Source organism: Piliocolobus tephrosceles, chromosome 1, assembly GCF_002776525.5.
Source record: "Piliocolobus tephrosceles isolate RC106 chromosome 1, ASM277652v3, whole genome shotgun sequence".
Taxonomy (NCBI): Eukaryota; Metazoa; Chordata; class Mammalia; order Primates; family Cercopithecidae; genus Piliocolobus; species Piliocolobus tephrosceles.
The window spans coordinates 210747910-210775480 of record NC_045434.1 but is presented as its reverse complement, the minus strand read 5'-3'; the positions used below and the strand labels follow the sequence as shown (position 1 = coordinate 210775480).

Here is a 27571-nt window from a genome sequence, read left to right as displayed (position 1 = left end):
CCACCTCGCCCGGCTAGTTTTTTGTATTTTTAGTAGAGACAGGGTTTCACCGTGTTCGCCAGGATGGTCTCGATCTCCTGACCTCGTGGTCCGCCCGTCTCGGCCTCCCAAAGTGCTGGGATTACAGGCTTGAGCCACCGCGCCCGGCCCGGGGCATCGTTTTTCAAAGGAAAAAGGAGAAAGGCTGGCACGTACCGCGGCCTGTTGTCGGACGGAGACGGCCTGTTCTGCTGCGGCTCTGCACGCCTCCTTTGCCGGTTCCCGGGCAGCTGCGAGGAAGAGAACTGTCTCTGGAGTTGCTGAATCCAGCAACCACCCTCCTCCATCTCCATCCTCCTCTGACTTGGCCTAGCCATAGGGGTTGTCACAGCTGATCCCTCCTCCCTCGCAGCTCCCTGGTCCCGCATCTCTGCAGGACAGGCTGCCTCAGGGCCCAGGCTCAGGTGCGCTGTGCACCTTCACCTACACTTGAGCTGATCCTCCCGGGCCCTGGCTGCTCCCGTCCTGTGAACCCAAATGCTCAGTGGCCTGTGGACCTGAGGGCGTTTAACAGGATCATCACCACCACCATCGTGGACAAGCTGGCTCAAACCAGCTACTTTGGCTGCCAGCAACTCCAGCTTTCCAGCTGCTCAGGACAAAATCTTCATCCAAGACTTCCTCCTTTCTCTCACATGCCACATCCACCTCATCCTCAAATGCTGTCAGCTTTGCTACGGGACAGATCCAGGCTCTGACAGCTTCTCGCTACCTCTTCTGCTCCCACGCTGGTCTCAAGGCTACTGTTCTCTCTCGCCTGGGCCACTGTCATGTCTCCTCTCCCTTCCTGGGTTCCCATCCTGTCGCCTCTCATCTGCTCTTGACACAGCAGCCAGAGGGCCACATGTCAGTCACTTTCCACCCTCTGTCTGCTCAGCACCCTCCTGGCTTCTGAACTCGGAGTAAAAGGCAGCATCATCCCGTGGGCCCCTGCCGGCTCCTTCCCCATTTCCTGCTCTTCTCTACCCGCTCTGCTCATGCAGGCCCACTTGCTGCTGCTGAGCATGCCTAGTGAACTACCCCCAGGGCCTCTGGGCTCGCTGTGCTGTGGCTCCAGAACTCTTCTCTAGGTCACTGCAGGTCTCGTCAATGTCACATTCATTAGACTGCCTTCTCCAACCACCGTCGAGACAACTACAGCACCCCCCAGCACTCCCCACCCATCTCTCTGCACGGCACCTGCTGCATCTGCCAGGATAGACACTGATTGGCCACCATCCCTCAGCAGAAGGGAAGCCCCACAGAGCAGGGGCTGTGCCTGTTTCATTCACAGCTGTATCCAGCACTTGGCTGAAACAGCTGACGTGCAACAGCTGTCCTTTAACAGCCGACTGAGTTACAAGGAAGTGAGTGCTACCTGTTTGCTCAGCTGCCTTCTTCTTGACAGTTTCTTTAGAGTCCTTTTGTACTTGTACCTGGGCCAGCTTCCAACGGTTGCTTATCTATAATGAAAGCAAATACAACAAAAAAACCCTCCAAAGTCAGCCACCCAAGTCTGTCTTACTTTTCATGAGGTGACGTAGGGCAGGTTAACCTAAGAAGTACACACATTCTAAGTCATAAATTTCAAATCTAAGGGCATGAAAAACAAATTTCATGCTGGCTTCATTGCTAAAATCCCCATTAAGGGGACAAAGTGCTACTGTCCTCCAGGCACTGGGCTATCCGTCATCTTGTTCAGTCTCTCTGTAACCCTGGGACAAAGGTACTGTCATCACCCTCTCTTTAGAGATGAGCAAACAGGCTCGGGGAGACTAAATAACTTGTCCAAGGGACACGGTCAGTAAATGACAGAGGCAGACTCAAGGCTGGGCTTCCGCAAGTCTGCTGTGTTTCCTTATGACACCCCACTGACCTATGGCATTACAACACATGGAGGTGACACTGGGCATAACACACGGGACGTGTGGTTGTTCAATGTGCCACAACCCATCAGAGGAAAAGAGGAGGGAAGGCAGAAGCCCCACCTAATTCCCCATTTCTAAAAATAGCAAGCTAACTCAGGGCCAGGGCCAGGGCCAGGGCCAGGGGACCTGTCGGTTTTGCCTAACACAAGAGTTCTGCTGCCACACAGAGGGAGCCAGTCGCTCATGTCATCAGAACAGAGGCTTCCTGCAGGGAGGAAGGAGGCTGCGAACACTAGTTCACGTGCTGGCTCCTGGAAACATCTCAAGGGGGTCTAGGGGAGGTGTGTTCTCATCCTTACTCATAATGCTGGTAAAAACAAGCCAGATAAGTGAGAGAGTGTTTTAAAATTAAAGCTGTCACCTTTAAGATCCTTAAAGTAACAGATATCTGTAAAAATGCATCAAGCTGTATACTTAATATTTGTGTACTTTACTACATATAGATTAAACCTCAGTTAAAAAACCGCAAGTGAAAATTTGTTTCTTACAAGGTTTCCAAGTGCTTTTAAGAATCTCACTGAAGTTCTGGACCCTTTCCCTAGAAACAACGCTAGAAAATAAAGGGCTTTTGCATTCACCGTCAGGGGATTCACAGATGAGATGGACTTGTCTACAACAGAAACCTGGTCTGAGTAATTAGGAAATCCCCTTTTCTTAGAAAGTCTCTTTCAGGGCCAGGCACAGTGGCTCACACCTGTAGTCCCAGCACTTTGGGAGGCCGAGGCGGGTGGATCACCTGAGATCAGGAGTTCGAGACCAGCCTGGTCAACATGGTGACACCCCATCTCTACAAAAATTAGCTGGGCATGATGGCAGATGCCTGTAATCCCAGCTACTCGGGAGGCTGAGGCAGAAGAATTGCTTGAACCTGGGAGGTGGAGGTTGCAGTGAGCCGAGATCGTGCCACTGCACTCCAGCCTGGGTGACAAAATGAAACTCCATCTCAAAAAACAAAAAAACAAAACAAAAACAACAACAAAAAAGTCTCTTTTAGAACAGGTGACAAGTCCACTTACTTCATAGATTTTTGTTGATGGATCGAACTTCGCTGCCTGAGAGACGGCACGGTGTCCTAGTGAGGGCAGAAACTGGAGGAAGGAAACAGCTGTGTGAAACATTGCCGGGAACGGAATCTAGACCCACAGCGCAGAGGCGCTCAGATGGGGGGTTGCTGGTGCCATGTCAGCGTCTTTGCCTGGACACCAGGGCAGCTGGCACACTGGCTTCAGAGGCTTCATTCCCAGGTAAAAGCATGTACAGCTGTAGGCATCTCTATATATCCTGTCAGCCCTGAGTACACAAAACTACTACTCACCATCCTAAATGGATTTTCAAAGGACTCCATGATGTTCTGGGCTTTTTTCTGTGCAATTGTCAATGGACCCTTTTTATTGTCTTCAGCACTAGGTTCCTGCAGGGACAGACAAAAAAATGATCACTAATAACCATGATCATCTGTGACATCAAGATGCCAGCAAGACAGCAACAGTTAATAGTGATTTTTTTTTTTTTTGAGATAGAGTCTCGCTCTATTGCCCAGGCCAGAGTGCAGTGGTGTGATCTCTGCTCACTGCAACCTCCATCTCCTGCATTCAGGTGATTCTCCTGCCTCAGCCTCCTGAGTAGGTGGGATTTTAGGCACGTGCCACCATGCCCGGCTAATTTTTGTATTTTTAGCAGAGACCAGGTTTCACCATATTGGCCAGGCTGGTCTTGAACTCCTGACCTGAAGTGATCCGCCCGTCTTGGCCTCCCAAAGTGCTGGGATTACAGGTGTGAACCACCGCGTGCACCCAGCCAGTAACAGTGATATTAATACCAATGGCTAAGGCTAATTTTTCATACACTCTCCTATGTATAAGGCGTTGTGTCTGCAACAGCACCCAGTAGCATTTCAATATCAATGTGCTGGATCAGTGAATTCTCACCATGTCCTCGTAGCCTATGCGGTGGCATGACTCTCACCACCTTACAGAGGAGGAAACTGAGGCCCACAGAGGTTGTGACAGTCTTTCAGAGGCTTGCAGTGAATACGAGCAGACCAAGGATTGAAACCCAGCATGGTCTGGCTCTAGAATATGAGGTCTTAATTGATGCCTGAAATTTATTTTATGTATGTATGTATGTATGTATTTTTTTGAGATAGAGTCTTGCTCTGTTGCCCAGGTTGGAGTGCAGTGGTGTGATCTCTGCTCACTGCAACCTCTGCCTCCCCGGTTCAAGCGATTCTCCTGCCTCAGCCTCCCGAGTAGCTGGGATTACAAGCATGTGTCACAACCCCTGGCTAATTTTTGTATTTTTAGTAGAGACAGGGTTTCACCATGTTGGCCAGGCTGGTCTAAAACTCCTGACCTCAGGTGATCTGCCTGCCTTGCCCTCCAAAAGTGCTGGGAGCCACCGCGCCATGCCTGAAATTTAATGTTACATAACTTTACAGGGAATCATTGAAATTATGCAACCAAATGCTGCTTCCAACTGGGTTCGTAAATATGTGCTATTCTTTTGCTTCATTTGTAATTATGCCCCTTTGCAACACAGAGTGTGGAGAGACCACAGCCTCCTTTACCCCAAACGGCACTTCCATATCAAAGCAGCCCAGAGTTCATGCCAACACGTTTAGCTGATAAATCACCTTCATGACTCAAATTAGCTCTGAGGTCAACTAAAGCGCCTCATATTTTCTCATTAATTGCTAAAGCAAGGCCCAATCTAGATTTATGAGATTAAGTTAAAAACGAAAGTCAAGCCTGGGCCACATGGTGAAACCCCATCTCCACAAAACATACAAAAATTGTCTGGGCATGGTGGCACATGCCTGTAGTCCCAGCTACTCGGGAGAAGGCTGGGGCAGAAGGATTGCTTGAGCCCAGGAGGCAGAGGTTGCAGTGAGCCAAGATGGTGCCACTGTACTCCCATCTGGGTGACAGAGTGAGATCCTGTCTCAAAAAAAAAAAAAAAAAAAAAAAAAGCTAGGTGTGGTGGCTCATGTCTGTAATCCCAGCATTTTGGGAGGCTTAGGCAGGTGGATCACCTGAGGTCAGGTGTTCGAGACCAGCCTGACCAACACAGTGAAACCCCATCTCTATTAAATATATAAAATGCTAGCTGAGTGTGGTGGTGGGTACCTGCAATCCCAGCTACTAGGGAGGCTGAGGCAGGAGAACCGCTTGAACCTGGGAGGTGGAGGTTGCAGTGAGCCGAGATTACGCCATTGCACTCCAGCCTGGACAACAAGAGCGAAACTCCATCTCAAAAAAACAAACAAAACAAACAAAAAAAGTGAAATAGCTGGGTGCAGTGACGCATGCCTGAAATCCCAGCTACTTGGGAGGCTGAGGTAGGAGGAACATTTGAGCCTCAGAGGGAAAGGCTGCAGTGAGCCATGATTGTGCCACTGCATTCCAGCCTGGGTGACAGAACAAGATTGTATCAAAAAAAAAAACAAAAAAAGGATTTCAAAAGCATTCCTCTTCTTCACCGAAAGCACACATATGTGATGCTGGGGTCAGGCAGCAAGCTACGGGCAGCGCACATTCTACAGTTCGTTGGACAGCACACCTACGCCACCCAAGATGGGCATCCAGGTGAATCGTTTTTCCCCAGCCACCGCTGCAGCTTGTCAACAAAGTCCTGCTTGTATGTTCTCTGAGCGCAAGCCCTCCTCCCACTAGCTGCTGTTCAACAACAGGACGTCAGCCTTTCCTTGAAGATTTCTTCACACACAGAGCTCAGAGAATCCTCCATCCACGTCCCCAGACCACCTCCTCCAAAGTGGTCAGTGTCACCTTGGCTCATCGGTCTTTGTGCCTCTCCCAGCACTGCTGGGTTTTGCTCTCAGCATTAGTCTTCGAGTGTAAGCAACACTCCAGGCAGACAACTTGCTGGATAAACCCAGTAAATCCCAGGGGGTCCTCATCACCTCAGTGAAGTTTCCGTGCTACTCACATTAAATAACGTGATGACAGCTGTGGCAATCAGGCATGTGGTACCCAGCAAGTTATCTTCTTTTTCATCAGGGAAGAGGCTCGCCTGCTTCTGAACTGGCACAGATCCTAGAGGAGCAGTAGATAATAAGGTCAAAGCCTACAGAATTTTATTTTGTTTGTTTATTTTTTCTTTTTGAGATGGAGTTTTGCTGTAGTCCCCTAGGCTGGAGTGCAATGGCACAATCTCGGCTCACTGCAACCTCCGACCCTTGGTTCAAGTGATTCTCCTGCCTCTGCCTCCTAAGTAGCTGGGATTACAGGCGCCCACCACCACGTCCAGCTAATTTTTGTATTTTTAGTAGAGATGGGGTTTCACCATGTTGTCCAGGCTGGTCTCAAACTCCTGACCTCAGGTGATCCACCCGCCTCAGCCTTCCAATATGCTGGCATTACAGGCATAAGCCACGCCCGGCCAAGCGTACAGAATTTGAGACAAGGTAGCTGTGCCCCAACCTCTTCAGGACAGTCAGGAGGGCTCTCGACTTTACCATTGGTTGGGATGATTGGATAGCCATCCGGAGGGGCATGGGAGCAGTCGTGAGGTCCAAAGAGAACATTCTCCAATCTCTGCATCAAAAAGACACCAGCAGGCTGGCATGTAAAACGTGCAAGCCGGCAGTAGCTTTCTGCCAGCTGTCAGCACAGGCCTCTGTCAGAGGTATACTTGCACTGGCCGTGACTGACGTCTTCCCTCCCGGGGGAGAAAACGGATCCGACACTCTACCTCGGCACTGGGCAGCGGTCCGCTCTTCTTTACTCCAGCTGCAACTTCAGACTAACAATAAAAACAAAGAGAACTGAGGAAAGTTGCCCAAAAGCCTCAAGTCCAACCACCAGTCCCCAGCGCTGACTGTGTTCCTTCCCCAGCCTGTTTCTCAAGAGCCCAGAGGTTTTCTTTCCTCTCTTCACTCTTTACAGTGCCTGGCACAATAATTATTTGGTGCTCAATAATTACTTGTAGAATGAAAGAATAAAGCTCTTTATCATGACTAAGCACAACAGGAAGGATTCCAAAGAGCTTGAAAAAGACCCTTCTCTAGTAATCAAGGTCTCTCTTTACTTGGACAAAGCACAAAGCTTACAAAACATTTTTAACATAAAAATTGCAAATGTGGGGCTGGCAGGTGGCTCATAACTGTAATTTCAGCACTTTGGGAGGCCAAGCTGGGAGGACTTCTTGAGCCCAGGGGTTCAAGACCAGTATGGGAAACAACAGCAAGACCATCTCTACAAAAAATTTAAAAAAAACTTAGCTAGGTATGGTGGTGTGTGCTTGTGGTCCCAACACCACTTGAGCCTAGCAGATAGGGGTTACAGTGAGCCATGATTGTACCACTGCACTCCAGCCTAGGTGACAGAGCAAGACCCTGTCTCAAAACAACAATGACAAAAAAAACAAACGAAAACTGGATGCCATTGTCATCACTTGCTATGAAGTCCCATCAATCTTTTCCTCTGATGCTTCCTATACCTGTTCTTTCCTTTCCAGTCTGTGATTCCTCACTCAGTCAGGGAGCTATCACTTCACATCTGGGCCACTGTCAGGCTCCCAAAACTAGCTCCCTCTGCTGAGGTCACCACTCCATCTCACTCCACCAGATTAACTGCCTTAGAACAGTGAATTGGCCCAGTTACCAGACAGTACTTGCTGCTGAATCATCAAAGCTAAGGTCATCAAATAAAAAGAATGAGTTTTCATATAAATAAAAAGATAGTTTTCAACTATCATAAAAAAAAAGCAGCTAAATTTATCAAGACACACACACTGGATTTCCCAAGCCCTATTATTTCCCTAGGGTTGTTTAGAATGGATACCAGCTCATGAATCTAGGCAGCCACAAGGAATAAGATGCTAGCAGAAAAAACAGGCCTGCTAAGGCTGGGCGTGATGGCTCATGCCTGTAATCCCAGCACTGTGGGAGGCCCAGGTGGGCAGATCACCTGAGGTCAGGAGTTCAAGACCAGCCTGGCCAATATTGTGAAACCCCGCCTCTAATAAAAATACAAAATTAGCTGGGCATGGTGGTGCACGCCTGTAATCCCAGCAACTGGGGAGGCTGAGTCAGGAGAATCGCTTGAACCCTGGAGGCAGTGAGCCGAGATCATACCATTGCACCCCAGCCTGGGCGACAACAGTGAGACTCTTGTCTCAAAAAAAAAAAAAAAAGAAAAAAGGAAAAAGAAAAAAAGGCCAGGCGTGGTGGCTCACAGCTGTAATCCCAGCACTTTGGGAGGCCAAGGTGGGTGGGTCACGAGGTGACGAGATCGAGACCATCCTGGCTAACATGGTGAAACCCTGTCTCTATAAAAATACAAAAAACTTAGCCGGGCATGGTGGCATGCGCCCGTAGTCCCAGCTACTCAGGAGGATGAGGCAGGAGAATTGCTTGAACCCGGAAGGTGGAGGTTGCAGTGAGCCGAGATTGAGCCACTGCACACCAGCCTGGAGACAGAGCGAGACTCCGTCTTAAAACAAAAAACAAAAAACAAAAACAGGCTTGCTAAGTTAGGACACTTCAGTAGAAAATCTTTTTTTTTTTTTTTTTTTTTTTTTGAGACAGAATCTCACTCTGTTTCCCAGCCTAGAGTGCAGTGGTACAATCTCGGCTCACTGCAACCTCTGCCTCCCGGGTTCCAGCAATTCTCCTGCCTCAGCCTCCAGAGTAATTGGTATCACAGGTGCACACCGCACACCTGGCTAATTTTTTGTATTTTTAGTAGACATGGGGTTTCACCATGTTGGCCAGGCTGGTTTTGAACTCCTGACCTGAAATGGTCCATCCATCTCAGCCTCCCAAAGTGCTGGGACTACAGGCGTGAGCCACCAGGCCTGGCCACAGAAAAGCTTCTTACCTTGAGCAGGGGCATCTCTCGAGCCTGCTGGATTAAAAGGTGCATTTCGTTGATCTGCTGCCGCACAAGGGGTGGTACTGGGTTGCAGCAAGCTATGATGCCCTGAGGTTCCCTGAAGACAAGTAAGAACACACTCAGTTTGTCACTCAGAAATGCAGCCCTCAAACACTTCCAGATAATAACGACTGGGTAAAGCCAGGGTAGCACACCTAAGCTGAAGCTACAGCTAGGTGACTAAGGAAACACTGATGTCAGGCCAGCCTAGGCCAACTTCTCCATGTGTTCTTTGCAACACCAAGCTTTAAGTGGATCCCTCTTGGAGCCTGACTCCCGCAATCAGGGAGAGCTGGAAGTAAGTGCCACAGCACTATGGATTCTCAATTCCGCAGGGGGCAACCAATGGGCTGTGGATTTTGATTCTTGCTTATACTTCAATCAAGATCACAAAACGTTTAAGATCATGAGCTGCTTGAATTTGGAAGAAAGTATAGATGAGAGAATCTGGGACGTTTTCTTCCCTTGCAAGTAGATGCTATAAGGCTCAGAGACTTAAAAGGAACTCAAAACTAAGGCATAATCATTGAAATGATTCCAGTTCAGAAGTTTTAATTCTTAAATGGCAGCCTGAGGGCAGACATTCTATATTCCTTTGACTTGCTACCTTCCAAGCTTAGAGCATTAATCTCCGAGTAAGCAGCCTTGGGTAATAGCAACCAGAAAAGCTTGATTTTGAAGAACATAAGATCTACTGAGAAAGTCAGAACATACTAATCGGCTCTCAGACTCACTTAGGCAGTTCTTCGGCTATTTTCAGCATCATGTGGTTTGGCAGTACATATCTGAAAAAAAAAAAAGCACACACAGTGGGAACACATTACATTCAGCCAGCAAGTTCCACTGGATACTGTCACATAGGGGAAACAAGCAGCTCTCATGGTAAAAGAAAAAAGTCCATTATTTACCTCTTATTAGATCTCCTCAGTCTGCAAACAAGTATTAAAAGAATCTCTAACCCCTTACCCGTAACTTTCATCTTCCCTGCGGGCTGTTTTATCCCTCCAGGCAAACAGCAGCTGAAAGGCTGTCAGCTGCTGTGTGTTAAGGTGCTTCTTTTGCTTCCTGTAGAGTTCAAGGTAGGACTCATCCGTGAAGATAGGTTTGATGAATTTCTACAAAGTATCAGAGAATATTCAAAATCAACGGGAATCAAAATTGTGCCCTGGGCTCTGCAAAACGTTTGGCTCTTTTCATGAATTTAAGGAGCAAACCTAAGAACTAGAACCTGGCCAGACACAGAGCCCGAGAGTGTCGCGGTCTGTGTGACTGTGGCTGAGGTATACCTTGAGGCAGATGTCCCTGCTCCGCTGCCACACCACCTGCAGCTGCACGGGCTGGCCGTTGCCACGCTCCCACAGCTCCAGCCTCATTTTGTCATAGATGTATAGCAGGTAGTGGGTGTCATCCCGGGCATAGCTGAGCATCTCCTCAGGCAGAGGGCTGGAATTGCAGAGGACACTATTTCACTGATTGCCCCCCGTGACAGCAATTCAATTTGTCTATTCCTTGGGTGCTGGGGCTTCCTCAGACCCTTCCAATATGAAAGATCCTTTCATAGCCAATATTGCAGTTATGCCAACACTTCCCGGATTTTAACATGATAAACCATTATTTTAACAGCTGGGTAGAAAGGGAGGCAGGGTAATGCGGTAGTTAAAATAAGGGCACTGTCAGCTACTCTGGACACACATGAGAGGCAGCAGAAAAGGGGGCACTGCTGTCCTGAGTTCAAATCTCAGCTCCAGATGTCTGTCCTTGGACAAGTTCCTTAACCTCTTTGGGCTTACCCACCTAACTTGTGAAATGAGAACCAGGTACTTCATAGGCTGTTGTGAGGACTACATAGGACCACATCCTTGAAGCACTTAGCCCAGAGCTTGGCACAGGGTAAGGACTCAGTAAAAGGGAGTGGTTTTTAGATGTTTATCAATTTTCATCTTTTATTTGGACTTTATCAGTCCAAATGTAATTTTACTTTTATATTTAGAAATTCTGGCATTCTGGGCCAGGTGCAGTGGCTCATGCCTATAATCCCAGCACTTTGGGAGGTGGAGGCGGGAGGATCACCTGAGGTTGGGAGTTCGAAACCAGCCTAACCAACATGGAGAAACCCCGTCTCTACTGAAAATACAAAATTAGCTGGGCGTGGTGGCGCAGCATGCCTGTAATCCTAGCTACTCGGGAGGCTGAGGCAGAATTGCTTGAACCTGGGAGGCGGAGGTTGCGGTGAGCTAAGATTGCGCCATTGCACTCCAGCCTGGGCAACAAGAGTGAAACTCCATCTCAAAAAAAAAAAAAAAGAAAAAAAGAAAAGAAAAGAAATTCCTGCATTCTGGCATGTGGAATTCCTGGAAAAGCTCAGTGGCACCTTCCTATGACAGGTGCAACCTCGGAGAGGTAGCAAACAAGTAGAAAATGACCAAGCTGAGCAAGGCCTGCAGGAAGTGGGGCAAAACTGCTACCTTATGCCACAAAAAATGCTCAATATAAAGCCAAACCAACAGTGTCCCTTAGATTTCTTTCCCACCTATGGAAGATCATCTTACACACACACACAATCATCCCTACAGAAGATCTTACACACATACACACACACACACACACACACACAAAATCATCTAGTAGAGAGATCCCAGTTTCAAACAAGAGACCAGCACGGGCAAATACTGACTTGGCACCTCTTTTTCAGCCACTATTTCCATGAAACACAGTGTAACTCACTGCATCAGCCCATCATAAAGTCCACATTAGCGTTAAAGAATTTCCTACCCCTTTTCTGCTGCTGAAGATGCCTGGTGAAAACCTGATGCCATTCATCTCAATAAGTATGGTATGGCTCAAGCCCAGGTCTTTCTGGATGACAGGTTAATGAATAATCACTTTCTTCTGCCACCCACATTTCCTCATTAAGAGCAAACTGACCGTATTCTCCAATCAGCCAGCTGATACTGCTTGTTTGAGTCCACGCTGCAGTAGAGTTTCAGGAGATGATCGAGTGAGTGCCTGCCCAGGTTAAGAAGGCGTGCTGCCTGATGGGTATCAAACATGTTTACTACATACAACCCAAAGTCTTTCTGTAGCCATTCTATGTCTGAATCAGCACCATGGAAGACCTGAAAACAGAATCAAAGTCATGCAGTACACTGGTAGCAGGCCACTCATGCTCAGAAATTAACTCTGCCTCTAGTTCATTAGAACACTGAAATTAGAAGGTGGTCTCCGCTGTCCCGTCTGTAGTGCAGTGGTGTGATCTTGGCTCACTGCAACATCTGCCTCCTGTGCTCCAGCAATCCTCCCACCTCAGCCTCCCAAGTAGTTGGGACTATGGGCGTGCCACGATGCCCAGCTGAACTTTGGTATTTTTTGTAGAGACGAGGTTTCACTATGTTCCCCAGGCTGGTCTCATTCTCCTGGGCTCAAGTGATCCTCCTGCCTCAGCTTACCAAAGTGCTGGGATTACACGCCTAAGCCGCCTCACCTGGCTGAAGCCAATGTTCTAATCAAAGATTAGATATATGCAGCCGGGAGTGGTGACTCACACCTGTAATCCCAGCACTTTGGGCCAAGGTGGGTGGATTGCTTGAGGTCAGGAGTTTGAGACCAGCCTGACCAACATGGCGAAACCCTGTCTCCACTGAAAATACAAAAATTAGGCGGGTCTGGTGGCGTATGCCTGCAATCCCAGCTACTCGAGAGGCTGAGGCAGGAGAATCGCTTGAACCTGGGAGGCGGAGGTTGCGGTGAGCCGAGATCGTGCCATTGCACTCCAGCCTGGGCAACAAGGGCAAAACTCCGTCTCAAAAAAACAAAAACAAAAACAAATTAGAGATATGAGTTTTAAAAGTTTCTTTTGTCTTCTGTCACAGCTTTCCACACTCCTGATTCCATACCCTTAAAGTCTGAAACTGTTATCAACCAATGAGACACCTGAAAGCAGCTCTAGTAGCTTCAGTACGGTCATTAAGTCCAAACAATCTTGATGGCTGGGGCTCACTGCAGTAGTCATTAAAATTATTTAACATTTTTCTCAGTGGTAACAAGCTAAGTCTTAGCTGTTCTAACAGGGATTTAGAAACAACAGCCATTTAGCATGGTACCCTAGTTAGGAAATGACATGATTCCGCCCGACTTGACTGGGTCTAGGTTGAAATGATGAAATAGTACACTGCAAAGCACTAAAATTCTTGTATGAGCTCACATGCATGAGTTATAAAAGGCTGGCTGACCTTAACGATAGCGGGGTCTGTGAGGCTCTCATTGAGAATGTACATGTCACTTCGAAGCTCGAGAGTGTCAATGATGAAGTCTTCCGTCCGAGTGGAAATTTGCATCAGGCAGGTCAGTCCCAGGAAGCTCCTGTAAGAGTGGTGCTAAACCACGTAGGAGGAGGGGAGAAGAGAAAAAACAAAGATTGTATTACACTTTTCTTTACTGATTTTGAAAAGTAAGCTACAAAGCTAAGTTATATGATTAATTTCTTACCAAAAAAAATTACAATTAGTATCAATTTTATACTTCTCCAATAGATAAACTCACAGAAAATGTAAAAATTTTACCCAGGGTCATTTACAAGGTACCTCCAAGTCGACTGCAAATTCCTGACAATTCAAGAGCTTTTCGTTGAGTTCCACAAGTTCATCCAGGGAGGATATGAAATGGCATGGTGTCTCTTCTATAGGTCTGTATAACTGGATCAAGAGAATAGTGAGAAAAAGGGAGGAATATAGAAATCACCCCCCAGTAAAGTACAAAGTGAACTACGAGTCTGAGAAATGACCCAAAACTGTAACTTTCTACCTTAAAGATCTTCAAGGAAAAGTCAAAATTGCATCAATGAATCTACTTATTTGATTCCTCTTGGGCTACTACAAGGCACCTTATAAACCAAGGCTGGGTACTAACCTGGGGTTGTGGCTTTTGAAACACTGAATCTGGTGGGGTAAAGTGATTTAGTTCATATTGATAAGGATGTGCAAACCTGAGTAAATAAAACAAAAAGAGAAATCATTTGATTAATTCCACCAAAGGAAAAATAATGCCTCTTATCCAATCTGTAAAAACAAATGAGAAAAGTCCACAGTGAAAATATCTTCCTTTTACAAAGAGCTTCATTATTTCAGTAATTCGAGTACAAATCATAAATCAGATATTTGCTCACTCTTAAAATATGATAATTAAGTCTACTCATTTCTTTAGAGAGCTGGAGATCCAAGCAGCTTTATAAAGATTTGAGTACTTATTTGCAAAGTACTGTACGGTTGATGTTGTGGATAATACCAAAATGAGAAATATATAATTCCTGTAGTTTGAAATAACAAATCTGTAAAGTAAGGATGAAGCAAATATTTCAGTTGGCCAAGACCTTAATGTTATGTTTTCTTCTGATCCTAAGAAATCTGTATAAAAATCCTCAACCTGTGATGTGTTCCTTGAGGATCATGGTAGCCCAGGAGGGCAGGGTTGCCTTTCATGGCCTTTATTTCTCCAGCACTTAGCTTGTGGCCTCACATTGCAGAGCTGGGGCTAAAGGCATGAATGCCCACACAGACTCTGGCTCTATGTGAGGAAAAGGCCAATACTAACCAAATTTTTATCACCTTTTTGCATTATACTAAAGGCAAAGTCCATTTGTCTATTTTAAGTGAAGTTTTTCCAAGATGCTTATATTGCCAGTAAAAAATGCCTTTTCTTTACTAAATTCATAAATGAGCCTTGGGCTGAGCATGGTGGCTCATGCCTGTAATCCCAGAACTTTGGAAGGTCAAGGCAGGAGGATTGCTTGAGGCTAGGAGTTTGAGGCCAGCCTGGGCAACACAGAAAGACCCTGTGTTTACAAAAATAAAAACTAAAACTAAAAAACAAGTCAGGTACCAGGTACGGTGATGTGTGCCTGTAGTACCAGTTACTAGGGAGGCTGAGGTAGGGGGATTGCTTGAGCCCCAGGGGTTAAGGCTACAGTGAGCTATGATTGCACTATGGCACCCAGCCTGGGTGACAGAGCAAAACTTAAAAAAAAAAAACAAAAAAAACCCAGAGCCTTACCTACTATTTGAGTCCTAATAAGAAAGGCAGAGCAGTATAGTATGGAGGAAAGACAAATTTAAGAAAACATGGGGCTTGGTGTGGTGGTTCCAGCCTATAATCCCAGTACTTTTGGAGGCCAAGGAGGGTGGATCACCTGAAATCAGGAGTTTGAGACCAGCCTGACCAACATGATGAAACCCTGTCTCTACTAAAAAAAAAAAAAAAAAAGATACAACATTAGCCAGGCGTGGTGGCACATGCCTATAGTAATCCCAGCTACTTGGGAGGCTGAGGCAGGAGAATCATTTGAACCCAAGAGGCAGGGGTTGCAGTGAGCTGAGATCGCGCCACTGCACTCCAGCCTGGGCAACAAGAGCGAAACTCTGCCTCAAAAAGAAAAAAAAAAAAAAAAAAGAAAGAAAACATGGGCCAGCTCTGGCCAGGCACAGTGGTTCATGCCTATAATCCCAATACTTTGGGAGGGCAGGTTGGGAGAACTGCTGAGGCCAGAAATTCAAGACCAGACTGGGCATACAGAAAATATAAAAATTAACTGTGCACGATGGCTCATGCTTGTGATCACAGCTACTTGGGAGGCAGAGGCAGGAGGAACACTTGAGCCCAGGAGGTAAAGGCTGTAGTGAGCTGTGTTCATGCCACCACACTCCAGTCTGGGCGACAGAGCAAGACCCTGTCTCAAAGAAGTTCCAACTCTATGAGAAGTCTGCATCTCTCATTTTGCTTTTACATCTTTTTTTTTGGAGACGGAGTCTTACTCTATCACCCAGGCTGGAGTGCAGCAATGCCATCTCGGCTCACGGCAACCTCCACCTCCCAGGTTCAAGTGATTCTCCTGCCTCAGCCTCCCAAGTAGCTGGGATTACAGGCACACACTACCACACCTGGCTAACTTTTGTATTTTCAGTAGAGATGGGGTTTCATCATGTTGGCTAGGCTGGTCCTGAACCCCTGACCTCAGGTGATCCACCGGTCTCAGCCTCTCAAAGTGCTGGGATTACAGGCGTGAGCTACCGCGCCCAGCCTTTGCGTTTTACATCTATAAAATGGGAATGAGAGTAACTGCTACTTCTCAGGACTGCAGTGAGGTTTATGAGGCAATGCTGTGCAGGCCCTTTGTGAACACAAACAGCAGATCTTATTGCTAAGGCCCAGGTTGGGGTAAGGAGGAAATCACTGCTCCTCAGTTTGTTTTCATGTATATACTCCACAAAAGTGAAACTGTCAAAATGTGGCATAAAGGTAAGTACTCACAGCAGAAAGGTCAGACATAGGCAAACACTTACATGTCTTGCTCAACCTGCTGGGTTCTTTGTTGATGGATGAAATCAGCCAGTGCAGGGGGGACGTCCAAGTCCTCAGGACGATCCTGTGGGCGTTCCCGCCTTTCCTTAGAGAGAGCTGGAGACGGAAGCAGTGACAAAAACATCATAAGCACGTTCGTGTCTTTTCTAGTTACACAGGGGTAAACTGGCTCCCTTTTGTTTTTTTTGAGACAGGGTCATGTTCTTTCCCCCAGGCTGAAGTGTGGTGGCACAGTCACAGCTCACTGTAGCCTTGACCTCCTGGGCTCAAGTGATCCTCCCACTTCAGCCTCTGGAATAGCTGAACTGGGCTCCCTTTGAAGAAAGGAGGGTGGAAGAGAGACTTGTACACCCTTCCTGGTTTTTGCATCAAATAAAGTGAGACTCAAACACAGGCAAAGTATGCACTATTTACCTTGAGGGAGAGGTTTCTGAGCATTGGGTTTGATGAAGATTTTAGGAAGGAATGGTGTGTTGGAATTGTCAATCTTCTCTCGAAACTTGAGCTGAGGTCGGATGATATTTTTTGCATGAAGCAGCCGGAAAGTTTCAGATTTTGCTTTTTTGCCATATTCTGTTGCCTATGATCAACACATACAAATACTTTATAACACAGCAACTTGATGAATTAGAAAAGTAAATTCCAATTTACGACTTCCAAGGAGACAAGAACATCGCAAGGGCCATTCACTTAAGAATGTATGCACATGTGGAGGTCTCCAGAAAGTGGAGAAGAGGGTGTAATTAGGTTGTGTGTGTTTATGAGAACAAACTAAAGAAGGCAGTGGCCAGTTCTCTAATAAATTAGAACAGAAATGCATGTAAGAATGAGCAAAATCCCTATTATGAAGCTGACATCAAGAGCTAGTTAATCGGAAAAGCCCTCACCTTACGGTTCCAGCTGGACACTACCGTTTTGGGGACCTGCAAGCCGGCAGGGAGGATAGGCTGTTGATTCTTGTTTACACCTGAGGCTTCATCCAGTAAAATGCCCTAAAAGTAGAAGACGTACTGGTAAAGCATTTTTCCTTTTGAGGTAGAGTTAAATACCTACCATTTTATTGATTTAACATGGAGTATCACTCTGTCGCCCAGGCTGGAGTGCAGCGGCATGATCTCGGCTCACTGCAACTCCTTACAGTTCTGAATTAGGCTCACTGCAACCTCTGCCTCCCGGGTTTAAGCGATTCTTCTGCCTCAGCCTCCGGAGTAGCTGGGACTACAGGTGTGCACCACCATGCCTGGCTAATTTTTGTATTTTCAGTAGAGATGGGGTTTTACCCAGTTGGCCAGGCTGGTCTTGAAATCCTGACCTCAAGTGATCCGCTTGCCTCAGCCTCTCAAAGTGCTGGGATTATAGGCGTGAGCCACCACACCCAGCCTAATTACCTAACATTTTAAAGAGATGTATTCAGAGACATTTGTATAAGAAAAAATATATATATAAGAACAGATCAGTGTATCTATCAAAATATCACGCTGCATGTGATAAATATACAGCTGGTCCCCAATGGGAGACAGTTTGACTTATGATGTTTTGAGTTCACAATGGTGTGAAAGTGATTGGCATTTAGTAGAATCCATATTTCAAGCACACTTACAACCTGTTTCTCTTTTTTCTTTTTTTTTTTGGAGACAGAGTGTCTTGCTCTGTTGTCAGGCTGGAGTGCAGTGGCGTGATCTCGGCTTACTGCAGACAGCCTCCCGGGTTCAAGCAATTCTCCTGCCTCAGCCTCCCAAGTAGTTGGGACTACAGGTACACACCACCATGCCCAGCTAATTTTTGTATTTTTAATAGAGATGGAGTTTTACTATGTTGGCCAGGATGGTCTCAATCTCTTGACCTTGTGATCTGCCTGCCTCGGCCTCCCAAAATGCTGGGATTACAGGCGTAAGACACTGTGCCTGGCCCTGTTTTTCCTTTATTTTGAGATGCAGTCTCACTCTGTTGCCCAGGCTGGAGTGCAGTGGTCCAATCTCAGCTCGCTGCAGCCTTCGTCTCCTGGGTTCAAGCAATTCTCGTGCCTCAGCCTTCCGAGTATCTGGGACTACAGGCGCACACCACCATGCCCAGCTAATTTTTGTATTTTTTTGTAGAGATAGGGTTTCACTATGTTGACCAGACTGGTCTTGAACTCCTGACCTCAAGTGATCCACCTCCCCTGGCTTCCCAAAGTGCTGGGATTACAGGCATAAGCTACTGTGCCTGGCCACAACCTGTTTTTCACTTTCAGAAGTATATTCAATGCTACTTGAATTATATGAGATATTCAACGCTGTAGTATAAAAATAGGCTTTGTGTAAGATTCTGCCCAACTGTAGACTAATGGAAGTTTTCTGAGCACATTTAAAGCAGGCTCAGTTAAGCTATTTGGTAAGTGAGGTGTATTAAATGCATTTTTGACTTATAATATAGGTTTATTGAGACATAACCAATTGTAAATCAAGGAGCACCTATACAAGTTTTGATAGCTTAAAAAAATAAAAATTTTACAGAGCTGATCAATAAAGGTGATTAGTATGTCATGCCAAGTAATTAATGCATTATTTGTTCAAAGGCAGGTAGGACAGTAACTACCCATGCCCAATACTCGATTGACTCTTTACAGCTCTGAATTGGGCTGAAAATTCTAATATGATTTAACAGTGTCATGTGGCCACTAAAATAACTAAGAAGTCCCTGGACTGCCTACATTAAATACCGAAGTATACTGTTTAGAACAAGACTGTAGGGAGTCCTAATCTATTTTGCACTTTAAAGCAGACGTGAAATATCAGCTTGGATACTACTAACAGAAGCACACGCAGGTGATATATAGGAGTATGGCAGGACTTGAAATCACAATATACCAGAAACTGCAAAAAGATTTGTGGGCACTTAGACTAGGGAAGAGATAACTTCACGGGACAGGAGAGCATGATTTAAATATTTTCAGGACTGTCAGATGGTTGAGGTTAGATTTGTTTTCCATGATCCCCGTGTATTTCTGTGAAAATAATGTTCTGCCATAGAATTAGGCATAAATAGATAACAAGCAAGATAGAATAATACACAACTCCTTCCAATCCTGTGAGCCGGGGGGTTCAGTAGATTTTGAGTAATGGTATAAATCACCTCAATTTTGGTTGCGTGATATAAACGCCTCTTCTCTTGACAAACAGAATTTTCAAATCTTGTCAGGCACGGTGGCTCATGCCTGTAATCCTAGTGACTAAGGAGGCTGAGGTGGGGGGATTGTTTGAGGCCAGGATTGTTTGAGGAGTTCAAGACCAGCCTGGGCAACACAGCAAGACACCGTCTCTATAAAATTAAAAAAAAAATTAGCCAGATGTGGTGGTGCACACCTGCAGTCCCAGCTACTTGGGAGGCTCTGGTGGGAGGATCGCTTGAGCCCAGGGGTTCGAGGTTGCAGTGAGCTATGGTTGCACCACTGCACTCCAGCCTGGGTGACAGAGCAAGACTTCAGTCTCCAAAAAAATATAAACAGAATTTGCAGATCTGGATGGCAGATTCAGAATAAGGCACTTTATTTATTAATTTTAAATAAAGACAATGTCTCACTGCGTTGCCCAGGCTGGTTCTGGAACTCCTGAGCTCAAGTAATCTTCTTACCTTGGCCTCCTATAGCGCTAGGATTACAGGAGTGAGCCACTGAACCTGGCCAGAATAAGGCAATTTAACTTTTTTTTTTTTTTTGAGATGGAGTTTCACTTTTGTTGCCCAGGCTGGAGTGCAATGGTGCAATCTTGGCTCACTGCAACCTCTGCCTCATGGGTTCAAGCGATTCTCCTGCCTCAGCCTCCTGAGTAGCTGGGATTACAAGTGTTCACCATCAAGCTCAGCTAATTTTTTATATTTTTAGTAGAGACGGGGTTTCACCATGTTAGCCAGGCGGGTCCTGAACCCCTGACCTCAGGTGATCCACCCACCTCAGCCTCCCAAAGTGCTGGGATTACAGGCATGAGCCACCACACCTGGCCACCTTTTTTTTTTTTTTTTTTTGATACAGAGTCTCACGCTGTCACCCAGGCTAGAGTGCAGTGGCATGATCTCAGCTCACTGCAACCTCTGCCTCCCGGGTTCAAGCGATTCTCCTGCCTCAGTCTCCTGAATAGCTGGAATGACAGGCGTGTGCTACCATGGCCGGATTAGTTTTTATATTTCAGTAGAGACAGGGTTTCACCATGTTGGCCAGGCTGGTCTCGAATTCCTGACCTCAGGTGATCACCTGCCTTGGCCTCCCAAAGTGCTGGGATTATAGGTGTGAGCCACCGCACTTGCCAGGAATAAGGCACTTTAAAAACAGGCTTTCAGACCCGGCGCAATGGCTCACGTCTGTAATCCCAGCACTTTAGGAGGCCAAGACAGGCAGATCACTTGAGGCCGGGAGTTTGAGACTAGCCTGGCTAATATGACGAAACGATGTCTCTACTAAAAATACAAAAATTAGCCAGGAATAGTGGTGGGTGCCTGTAATCCCAGCTACTCAGGAGGCTGAGGCAGGAGAATCACTTGAACCTGGGAGATGGAGGTTGCAGTGAGCCAAGATCACCCCACTGTACTCCAGCCTGGGTAACAGAGCAAGGCTCTGTCTCAAAAAAAAAAAAAAAAAAAAAAAAATCCTCCATGGGGCAGTGATATTTTTAAGACAACTGTAATTGTTCTTTAGAAAAAACATACCAACTATCAGAAGGGAATGTTATTATAAGAAATGTTAAGCTTATTTCCTTTTCATTTTCTAAGGTGCCTGGGTTGCTCTGTCTATTCCTATATTTTAATAATACAAAGCTCTTTGTTAGTTACCATAAGAGTAAGGGAAAATACTCACCACTTTCTCCAGAATTACATCATTGGCGTCAACCAGCAGATCAAACTTGTCTTCCAACTCTGTCACTTTACTTCGATCCTTAATGTTGCTGCGACACCCATGGTATTGCATTACTCGGCTCATGCTAAGGAAAGGAAAACCAAGGTTAGCTTGTAGATTTTTATTTCATGTGTTTACATTCTGTGAGAGAAAATGTTCATATGATGTGGCTCAGACTGTTCCCAACACATCTTTTTTTTTGAGACAGAGTCTTGCTCTGTTGCCCACGCTGGAGTGCAGTGGCATGATCTTGGCTCTCTGCAACCTCCACCTCCCGAGTTCAAGCAATTCTTGTGTCTCAGCCTCCTGAGTAGCTGGGATTACAGGCACATACCACCAGGTCTGGTTAATTTTTGTATTTTTAGTAAAGACGAGGTTTCACCATGTTGGCCAGGCTGGTCTTGAACTCCTGACCTGAAGTGATCTGCCTGCCTTGGCCTCCCCAAGTGCAACCTCCGCCTCCCGGATTCAAGCCATTCTCATGCCTCAGCCTCCTGAGTAGCTGGGATTATAAGCACACGCCACCAGGTCTGGATAATTTTTGTATTTTTAGTAAAGATGAGGTTTCACCATGTTGGCCAGGCTGGTCTCGAACTCTTGACGTGAAGTGATCCACCTGCCTCGGCCTTCCAAAGTTCTGGGATTACAGGTGTAAGCCACGAGCCCAGGCTTTTTCTTTCTTTTGTTTCTTTTTTTTTTTTTTTTTAAAGAGACAGGGTCTTGCTCTGTTGCCCAGGCTAGAATGCAGCAGTGCAATCACAGGTCCCTGCAGCCTCGAACTCCTGGGCTCAAGGGATACTCCCACCTCAGCCTCCCAAGTAGTTGCGACTATAGATGTGCACCACCACTGCCAGCTACTTTAAAAATTTTTTGTAGGGATGGAGTCTCCCTATGTTGCCCAGGCTGGTCTTGAACTCATGGGCTCAAGCGATCCTTCTGCCTCGGCCTCCCAAAGCACTAGGATTACAGGCATGAGCTGCCATGTCCGGCCCCCAATACTTTTTGATGAAACCAATAAAACTTGCACCCTAGCCGGGTGTAGTGGCTCACACCTGTAATCCTAGTGCTTCGGGAGGCTGAGGTGGATGGATCACCTGAGGTCAGGACTTTGAGAGCAGCCTGGCTAACATGGTGAAACTCCATCTCTACTAAAAACACAAAAAATTGGCTAGGCACAGTGGAACACAAAAAATTGGCTAGGTACAGTGGCTTATACCTGTAATCCCAGCACTTTGGGAGGCCGAGGTGGGTGGATCACGAGGTCAGGAGTTCGAGACCAGCCTGGCCAACATGGTGAAACCACCTCTAATAAAAATATTAAAAAATTAGCCAAGAGTGGTGGTACATGCCTGTTTGGGGAGGCTGAGGCATGAGAATCACTTGATCTTGGGAGGTGGAGGTTGCAGTGAGCCGAGATTGCACCACTGTACTCCAACCCGGGGGACAGAGTAAGACTCCATCCCCCACACCCCCTAAAAAAAAAAAATTAGTCGGTTGTGGTGCTGTACACCTGTAATCCCAGCTACTTGGAGGCCTAGGCAGGAGAATCACTTGAAACTGGGAGGCGCAGGTTGCACTGAGCCGAAATCGAGCCAATGCACTCCAGCCTGGGTGATGAAGCGAGGCTCTATCTCAAAAAAAAAAAAAAAAGAAAGAAAACTAAATAAATAAAAGAAATATCTGCTACTCTACAAGCTGTGTGAAATAATCTTGGATCTGGCTGGGCATGGTGGCTCACGCCTGTAATCCCAGCACTTTGGGAGGCTGAGGTGCGTGAATCATGAGGTCAGGAGATCAAGACCAGCCTGGCTAACATGGTAAAACCCCATCTCTACTAAAATAACAAATTAGCTGGGTGTGGTGGCAGATGCCTGTAGTCCCAGCTATTCTGGAGGCTGAGGCAGGAGAATGGTGTGAACCCAGGAGGCGGAGCTTGCAGTGACCCGAGATCGCATCCTTGCACTCCAGCCTGGGGGACGGAGTGAGACTTCATCCCAAAAAAAAAAAGAAAGAAAGAAAGAATGAATGAATCTTGGATCTAAGTGTTCAATTCTCATATTAATTAAAAAAGATTTGTACAAAAGTCAATGTATTTTTTTTTTTTTTTTGAGATGGAGTCTCACTGTGTTGCCCAGGCTGGAGTGCAGTGGCCGGATCTCAGCTCACTGCGAGCTCCGTCCCCCGGGTTTATGCCATTCTCCTGCCTCAGCCTCCCGAGTAGCTGGGACTACAGGCATCCGCCACCTCGCCCGGCTAGTGTTTTTGTACTTTTTAGTAGAGACGGGGTTTCACCGTGTTAGCCAGGATAGTCTCGATCTTCTGACCTCGTGATCTGCCCGTCTCGGCCTCCCAAAGTGCTGGGATTATAGTCAATGTATTTTTTAAGTACAAAAGTCAATACATTTTTTAAAAGCTAAACTAAAAATATACCAAGTAATATTTCCCTAATCAAAATCCATTGCTTCAATTTTCATATTTTATGACTCTTCATACCACAGAAAATGTTTAAGGAAAAATAAATTTCAGGAAAAATTTATCGACCTCTTTGTTTTCATTTCTTTTCATTAACACAAGAAAACAAAATATAGTACTTACCACTGAAGCAACCTGTCTCCCTGTGTTTCACAAAATGCTTGGAAGCCAGGAAAACTTCGGTAAAAATCATACTCATCGCCAAACTGTGGTAGGCCCCCAGATGCCTTGGTGACTGCCACCACGGACCCAAGAGCAAACTGTCAAAAACAAGAAAAGATGGCATGTTTTACACATGGATCCTCATTCATTTGGTATATCATTTTTATGATCTATTGTATACAAGGTATCTACTCTTCATCCATCAAAAAAGTACTCATTTAGTGCCAAACCCCATTCTAATCTAGGCCCTAAGAATACAATCGTGAACGGGAAACCAAGTTTGGAGCTTACATTCTTGGGAGAGTTGAGAGACAGATATATATATAATCTAATATGCACAAAAACCTGGGGTTGAATCTTGACTCTGCTACGCATTAACTGAGATCCTGGACAAGTGATTTCTTTTATTTGGACTTTAGTGTTCTCCTCTGAAAAACAGGAAAAATAAAAAGGGCCTACACCACAGAGTTTTTGTGAGGACAGAATGAATAAGCCAATAAAAGCACTTAGGACAGTTCTTGGCACGTAAGTGTTATTATTATGACTCAAGTTCAGATCCAAGAGCTTTCTACAGGAATGTGTTTTTGTGTTTTCATCTGGATGAGCATCTAAAAACAATACAACCTTGTCCTAGATCCTTGGACGACAAAGTTATAACAGCTACTATCTAAAACTGGATTTGTGTTTATTGTTCAGTTAGTGTCAAGTGGTTCTCTATTTTAGCTGTTGTGAGGTAACGAAACAAAGCCATGAAGTGACATAAATGATGGTTGATCATGTGACGGCCAAATGACGTCATTGTGAGTTGTGTGAATAAACATTTCCCAAGAAAAAAGCAGAGAAAGGAGGTGGGAAATTAAGTCATGGAGGGGCACATGGTAGCTTATGAGCATGACTGCCACACAACCAAGAGCACAGTTAGTGGTCCAGGAATTAATGAGAGCCATGTTAATGAATCAACAGCAATAGCTAATGGCAAATTAGATAGATACAATGTGAGTCGAATTTCTGTAAATTTATAGGGCTAATTTACAAATTATTTTAGTTTCATGGCTTTGTAAGAGCTATGCACAGTTTAAGCCTAGTTGTACGTTTGTTCACATTTAAGCTAAGTTATACAAAGATCTTAAGTGAACGCTCTGTGTATCTTCTAGGAGTTACTGATAGAAGTGCAATGGGGCTTTAACAGGTGACATTTAAGTCAGGGTTAAAAATTATGCAGGATTGTACTTCAGGAACAGGGGAAGAGACGAAGGGCCATCCTGGTCGCGGGAGAGGACAACCCCAGGCAAGTGTGCGGAGCGCGAAGCAGCCGAACCCCTGTGGAGAGCTGGTCGGGTGGCAGGGGCGACGTCGCAAGGGCTAGGGACATCTGGGTGGCAAGGAAGCCTTCCCCAGGATGCGAGATGGTTTTCCACATTTGGGCCTACATGGACTTAAGCTGGCAAGCGGGACGCCCCTCAGTGTCCGTTTCTGAGGCCCAATCCCCGGAGGATGGAGGAGAGTCTGCGCCCAGCGCGGACAGGGGCCCCGCGACCCTCGCTCGGGATCTACTGCGGCGGACGGGCATTGGCTGCCCAGAAGGCCCGGGTCGGCTTCCGGTGGCCGCGGGCGACTCCTGGTACCCCCGAGGCCCCGCGAACTCACCTTCACAAAGCTGTCGGCGTCCGGGAAGCCTGGCAGTACCATCTCCCCGTCGGATTTGGTCTCGCTGGTAGCCGACTGGACCCTGCACTCGCGGGTACTGGGCGGCGCCATTTTTTCGGCCTGCACGGCTTATCTCGCGAGAGCGTCTCGGTCGACGCGACGGGACCACGCATGCGCCAGGTCGAAGCGGCGGGCGGGGCGCCTGAGATTGGGGTGGCACGTCTGAGTGCTGTAGCATGAATTTCACGTTCTTTTACCTCATATTGTATCATCCTAACAACCCCTGTGATCTAGGGTGCGGCCTGGAGGACCTGATTATCACATATATTTTTGACACGAGGTCGCGCTATGTTTGCTCAACCTGGTTTCGAACTCTTGGACTCAAGAGATCCTCCCATCTTAGCCTGCGAAGTAGCTGGGACCCCAGGCGAGGGCCACGAGCCCCGCTTACCCTCGTCTTTATTTAAAAACCGGGATTACCGGGCGTGGTGGCGCGCATCCGTAGTCCCAGCTGCTAGGGAGGTGGGTGGTTGCTCAAGCCGAGGAGGTGGAGATTCCACTGCACTCCAGCTGGGGTGACAGGGTGAAACCCTGTCTCAAAAATTTCTTTTTAAAGTTATGTTTTTGAGGCTGGGCGCGGTGACTCACGCCTGTAATCCCAGCACTTTGGGAGGTTAAGGCGGGTGGATCACCTGAGGTCAGGGGTTCGAGACCACCCTGGCCAACATGGTGAAACCCCATCTCTACTAACAGTACAAAAATTAGCTGGGCGTGGTGGCATAGGCCTGTAATCCCAGCTACTCGGGAGGCTGAGGCTTGAGCGCGGGAGGCGGAGGTTACAGTGAGCCAAGATCAAACCACTGCATTCCAGCCTCGGCAACAGAGACAGACCTTGTCACAAACAAACAAAATTATGTTTTTGAGACAAAGTCTCACTCTGTTGGTCTTCCAAAGTGCTAGGATTACAGGTATGAGCCATCAGCGTGCAGCCTATTTTTATTTTTATTTTTTTTTGAGATGGAGTCTCGCTCTGTTGCCCAGGCTGTAGTGCAGTGGCACAATCTCGGCTCACTGCAGCCTCCTGCCTCCCGGGTTTAAGGAATTCTCTTGCTTCAGCCTCCCGAGTAGCTGGGATTACAGGCATGTGCCACCACGCTCGGCTAATTTTTTTGTATTTTTAGTAGAAACGGGGTTTCACCACATTGGCCAGGCTGATCTCGAACTCCTGACTTTGTAATCCTCCCACCTCGGCCTCCCAGAGTGCTGGGATTACAGGCGTGACCCCACCGCACCTGGCCTGTTTTTTTTTTTTTTTAAAGACAGTCTCACTCTGCTGCACAGGCTGGAGTGCAGTGGTGCAATCTCGGCTCACTGCAACCTCCGCTTCCTGGGTTCAAGTAGCTGGGATTACAGGTGAGTGCCAGAACGCCAGGCTAATTTTTTTTTGTATTTTTAGTAGAGATGGGGTTTCGCCATGTTGGCCAGGCTGATCTCGAAATCCTGACCTTGTGATCCTCCCGCCTCGGCCTCCCAAAGTGCTGGGATTACAGGTGTGAGCCACCAGCGCCTGGCCTAATTATTTTTTTTAGACTGCATCTTACCAACCTGGTCTCGAACTCCTGGGCTGAAGCTGTCCTCCCACTGCACTGGGATTACAGGCGGGAACCACCGTGTCCAGCCCAGCCTCATATTTCCAGTCACCTCCTCCCAAGCTCTGGCTGGTTCTGTGTTCCCCTCACCCACTTGGTCTTGGCTCCAGCAATTAATTACACCTCCCCTGCCCCTCCATCTATCTTTTCCCTCTCTATTGGTTCATTCCTAACAGCCTACAAGTATACTGACATCTCTCCCAACTAAAAGAGAAAAGGAAAAAACACCGGCTCCCACGTTTCCTTCCAACCACCATCACCTCTCTCTCGCCCTTTACAGGTAAGCTCCTGAAGAAAGCGTCTAGCTCCCACTGTGTTTCCTCCCTCCAGTGCCCTCTGAACTCCTCCAAAAAGACGTTCTTTCCTGCGGACACTGCTGGAACCATTCTGGTTAACACAGAGTGGGAACTCAATACACATTTGTGAAGTGAACTCCTGGAAAAGCTCTTGTGAGGGAGGCACCAAATGATCAGGCAGCTCAGGAGATAGATTCACTCTCCTGAAATCAGAGATGGGATGCCCTTAATACAATTCATTCCACCCATTAAGTGTTCAATAAATGTTCAGCATATTCAGTTATGAGAA

General features: G+C 46.7%; 1 protein-coding gene and 1 long non-coding RNA gene across 2 annotated transcripts in view; one reads left to right on the top strand and one right to left on the bottom strand.

Annotated features, from left to right (window-relative positions):
- The window catches only part of EXOSC10 (exosome component 10), a 29303-nt gene extending 3786 nt beyond the window's left edge, over positions 1 to 25517 (bottom strand). The window contains exons 1-21 of the mRNA XM_023191938.2: positions 25338 to 25517; positions 23652 to 23788; positions 21018 to 21141; positions 17077 to 17181; positions 16604 to 16769; positions 16171 to 16285; positions 13745 to 13820; positions 13420 to 13530; positions 13069 to 13212; positions 11765 to 11955; positions 10126 to 10282; positions 9806 to 9954; positions 9574 to 9624; positions 8786 to 8897; positions 6657 to 6707; positions 6421 to 6499; positions 5892 to 5998; positions 3262 to 3357; positions 2963 to 3034; positions 1397 to 1481; positions 196 to 269 (exon numbers count right to left, since the gene is read on the bottom strand). Of these exons, the coding sequence (XP_023047706.1) occupies positions 196 to 269; positions 1397 to 1481; positions 2963 to 3034; positions 3262 to 3357; positions 5892 to 5998; positions 6421 to 6499; positions 6657 to 6707; positions 8786 to 8897; positions 9574 to 9624; positions 9806 to 9954; positions 10126 to 10282; positions 11765 to 11955; positions 13069 to 13212; positions 13420 to 13530; positions 13745 to 13820; positions 16171 to 16285; positions 16604 to 16769; positions 17077 to 17181; positions 21018 to 21141; positions 23652 to 23788; positions 25338 to 25448 (2313 nt within the window). The 5' untranslated portion in view covers positions 25449 to 25517. The remainder of the gene's footprint in view (positions 1 to 195; positions 270 to 1396; positions 1482 to 2962; positions 3035 to 3261; positions 3358 to 5891; positions 5999 to 6420; positions 6500 to 6656; positions 6708 to 8785; positions 8898 to 9573; positions 9625 to 9805; positions 9955 to 10125; positions 10283 to 11764; positions 11956 to 13068; positions 13213 to 13419; positions 13531 to 13744; positions 13821 to 16170; positions 16286 to 16603; positions 16770 to 17076; positions 17182 to 21017; positions 21142 to 23651; positions 23789 to 25337) is intronic.
- LOC111526305 lies at positions 25294 to 27571 on the top strand. The gene is made up of 2 exons (XR_002726331.1): positions 25294 to 25517; positions 27267 to 27571. It is a non-coding gene; the product is annotated as an uncharacterized LOC111526305 (long non-coding RNA).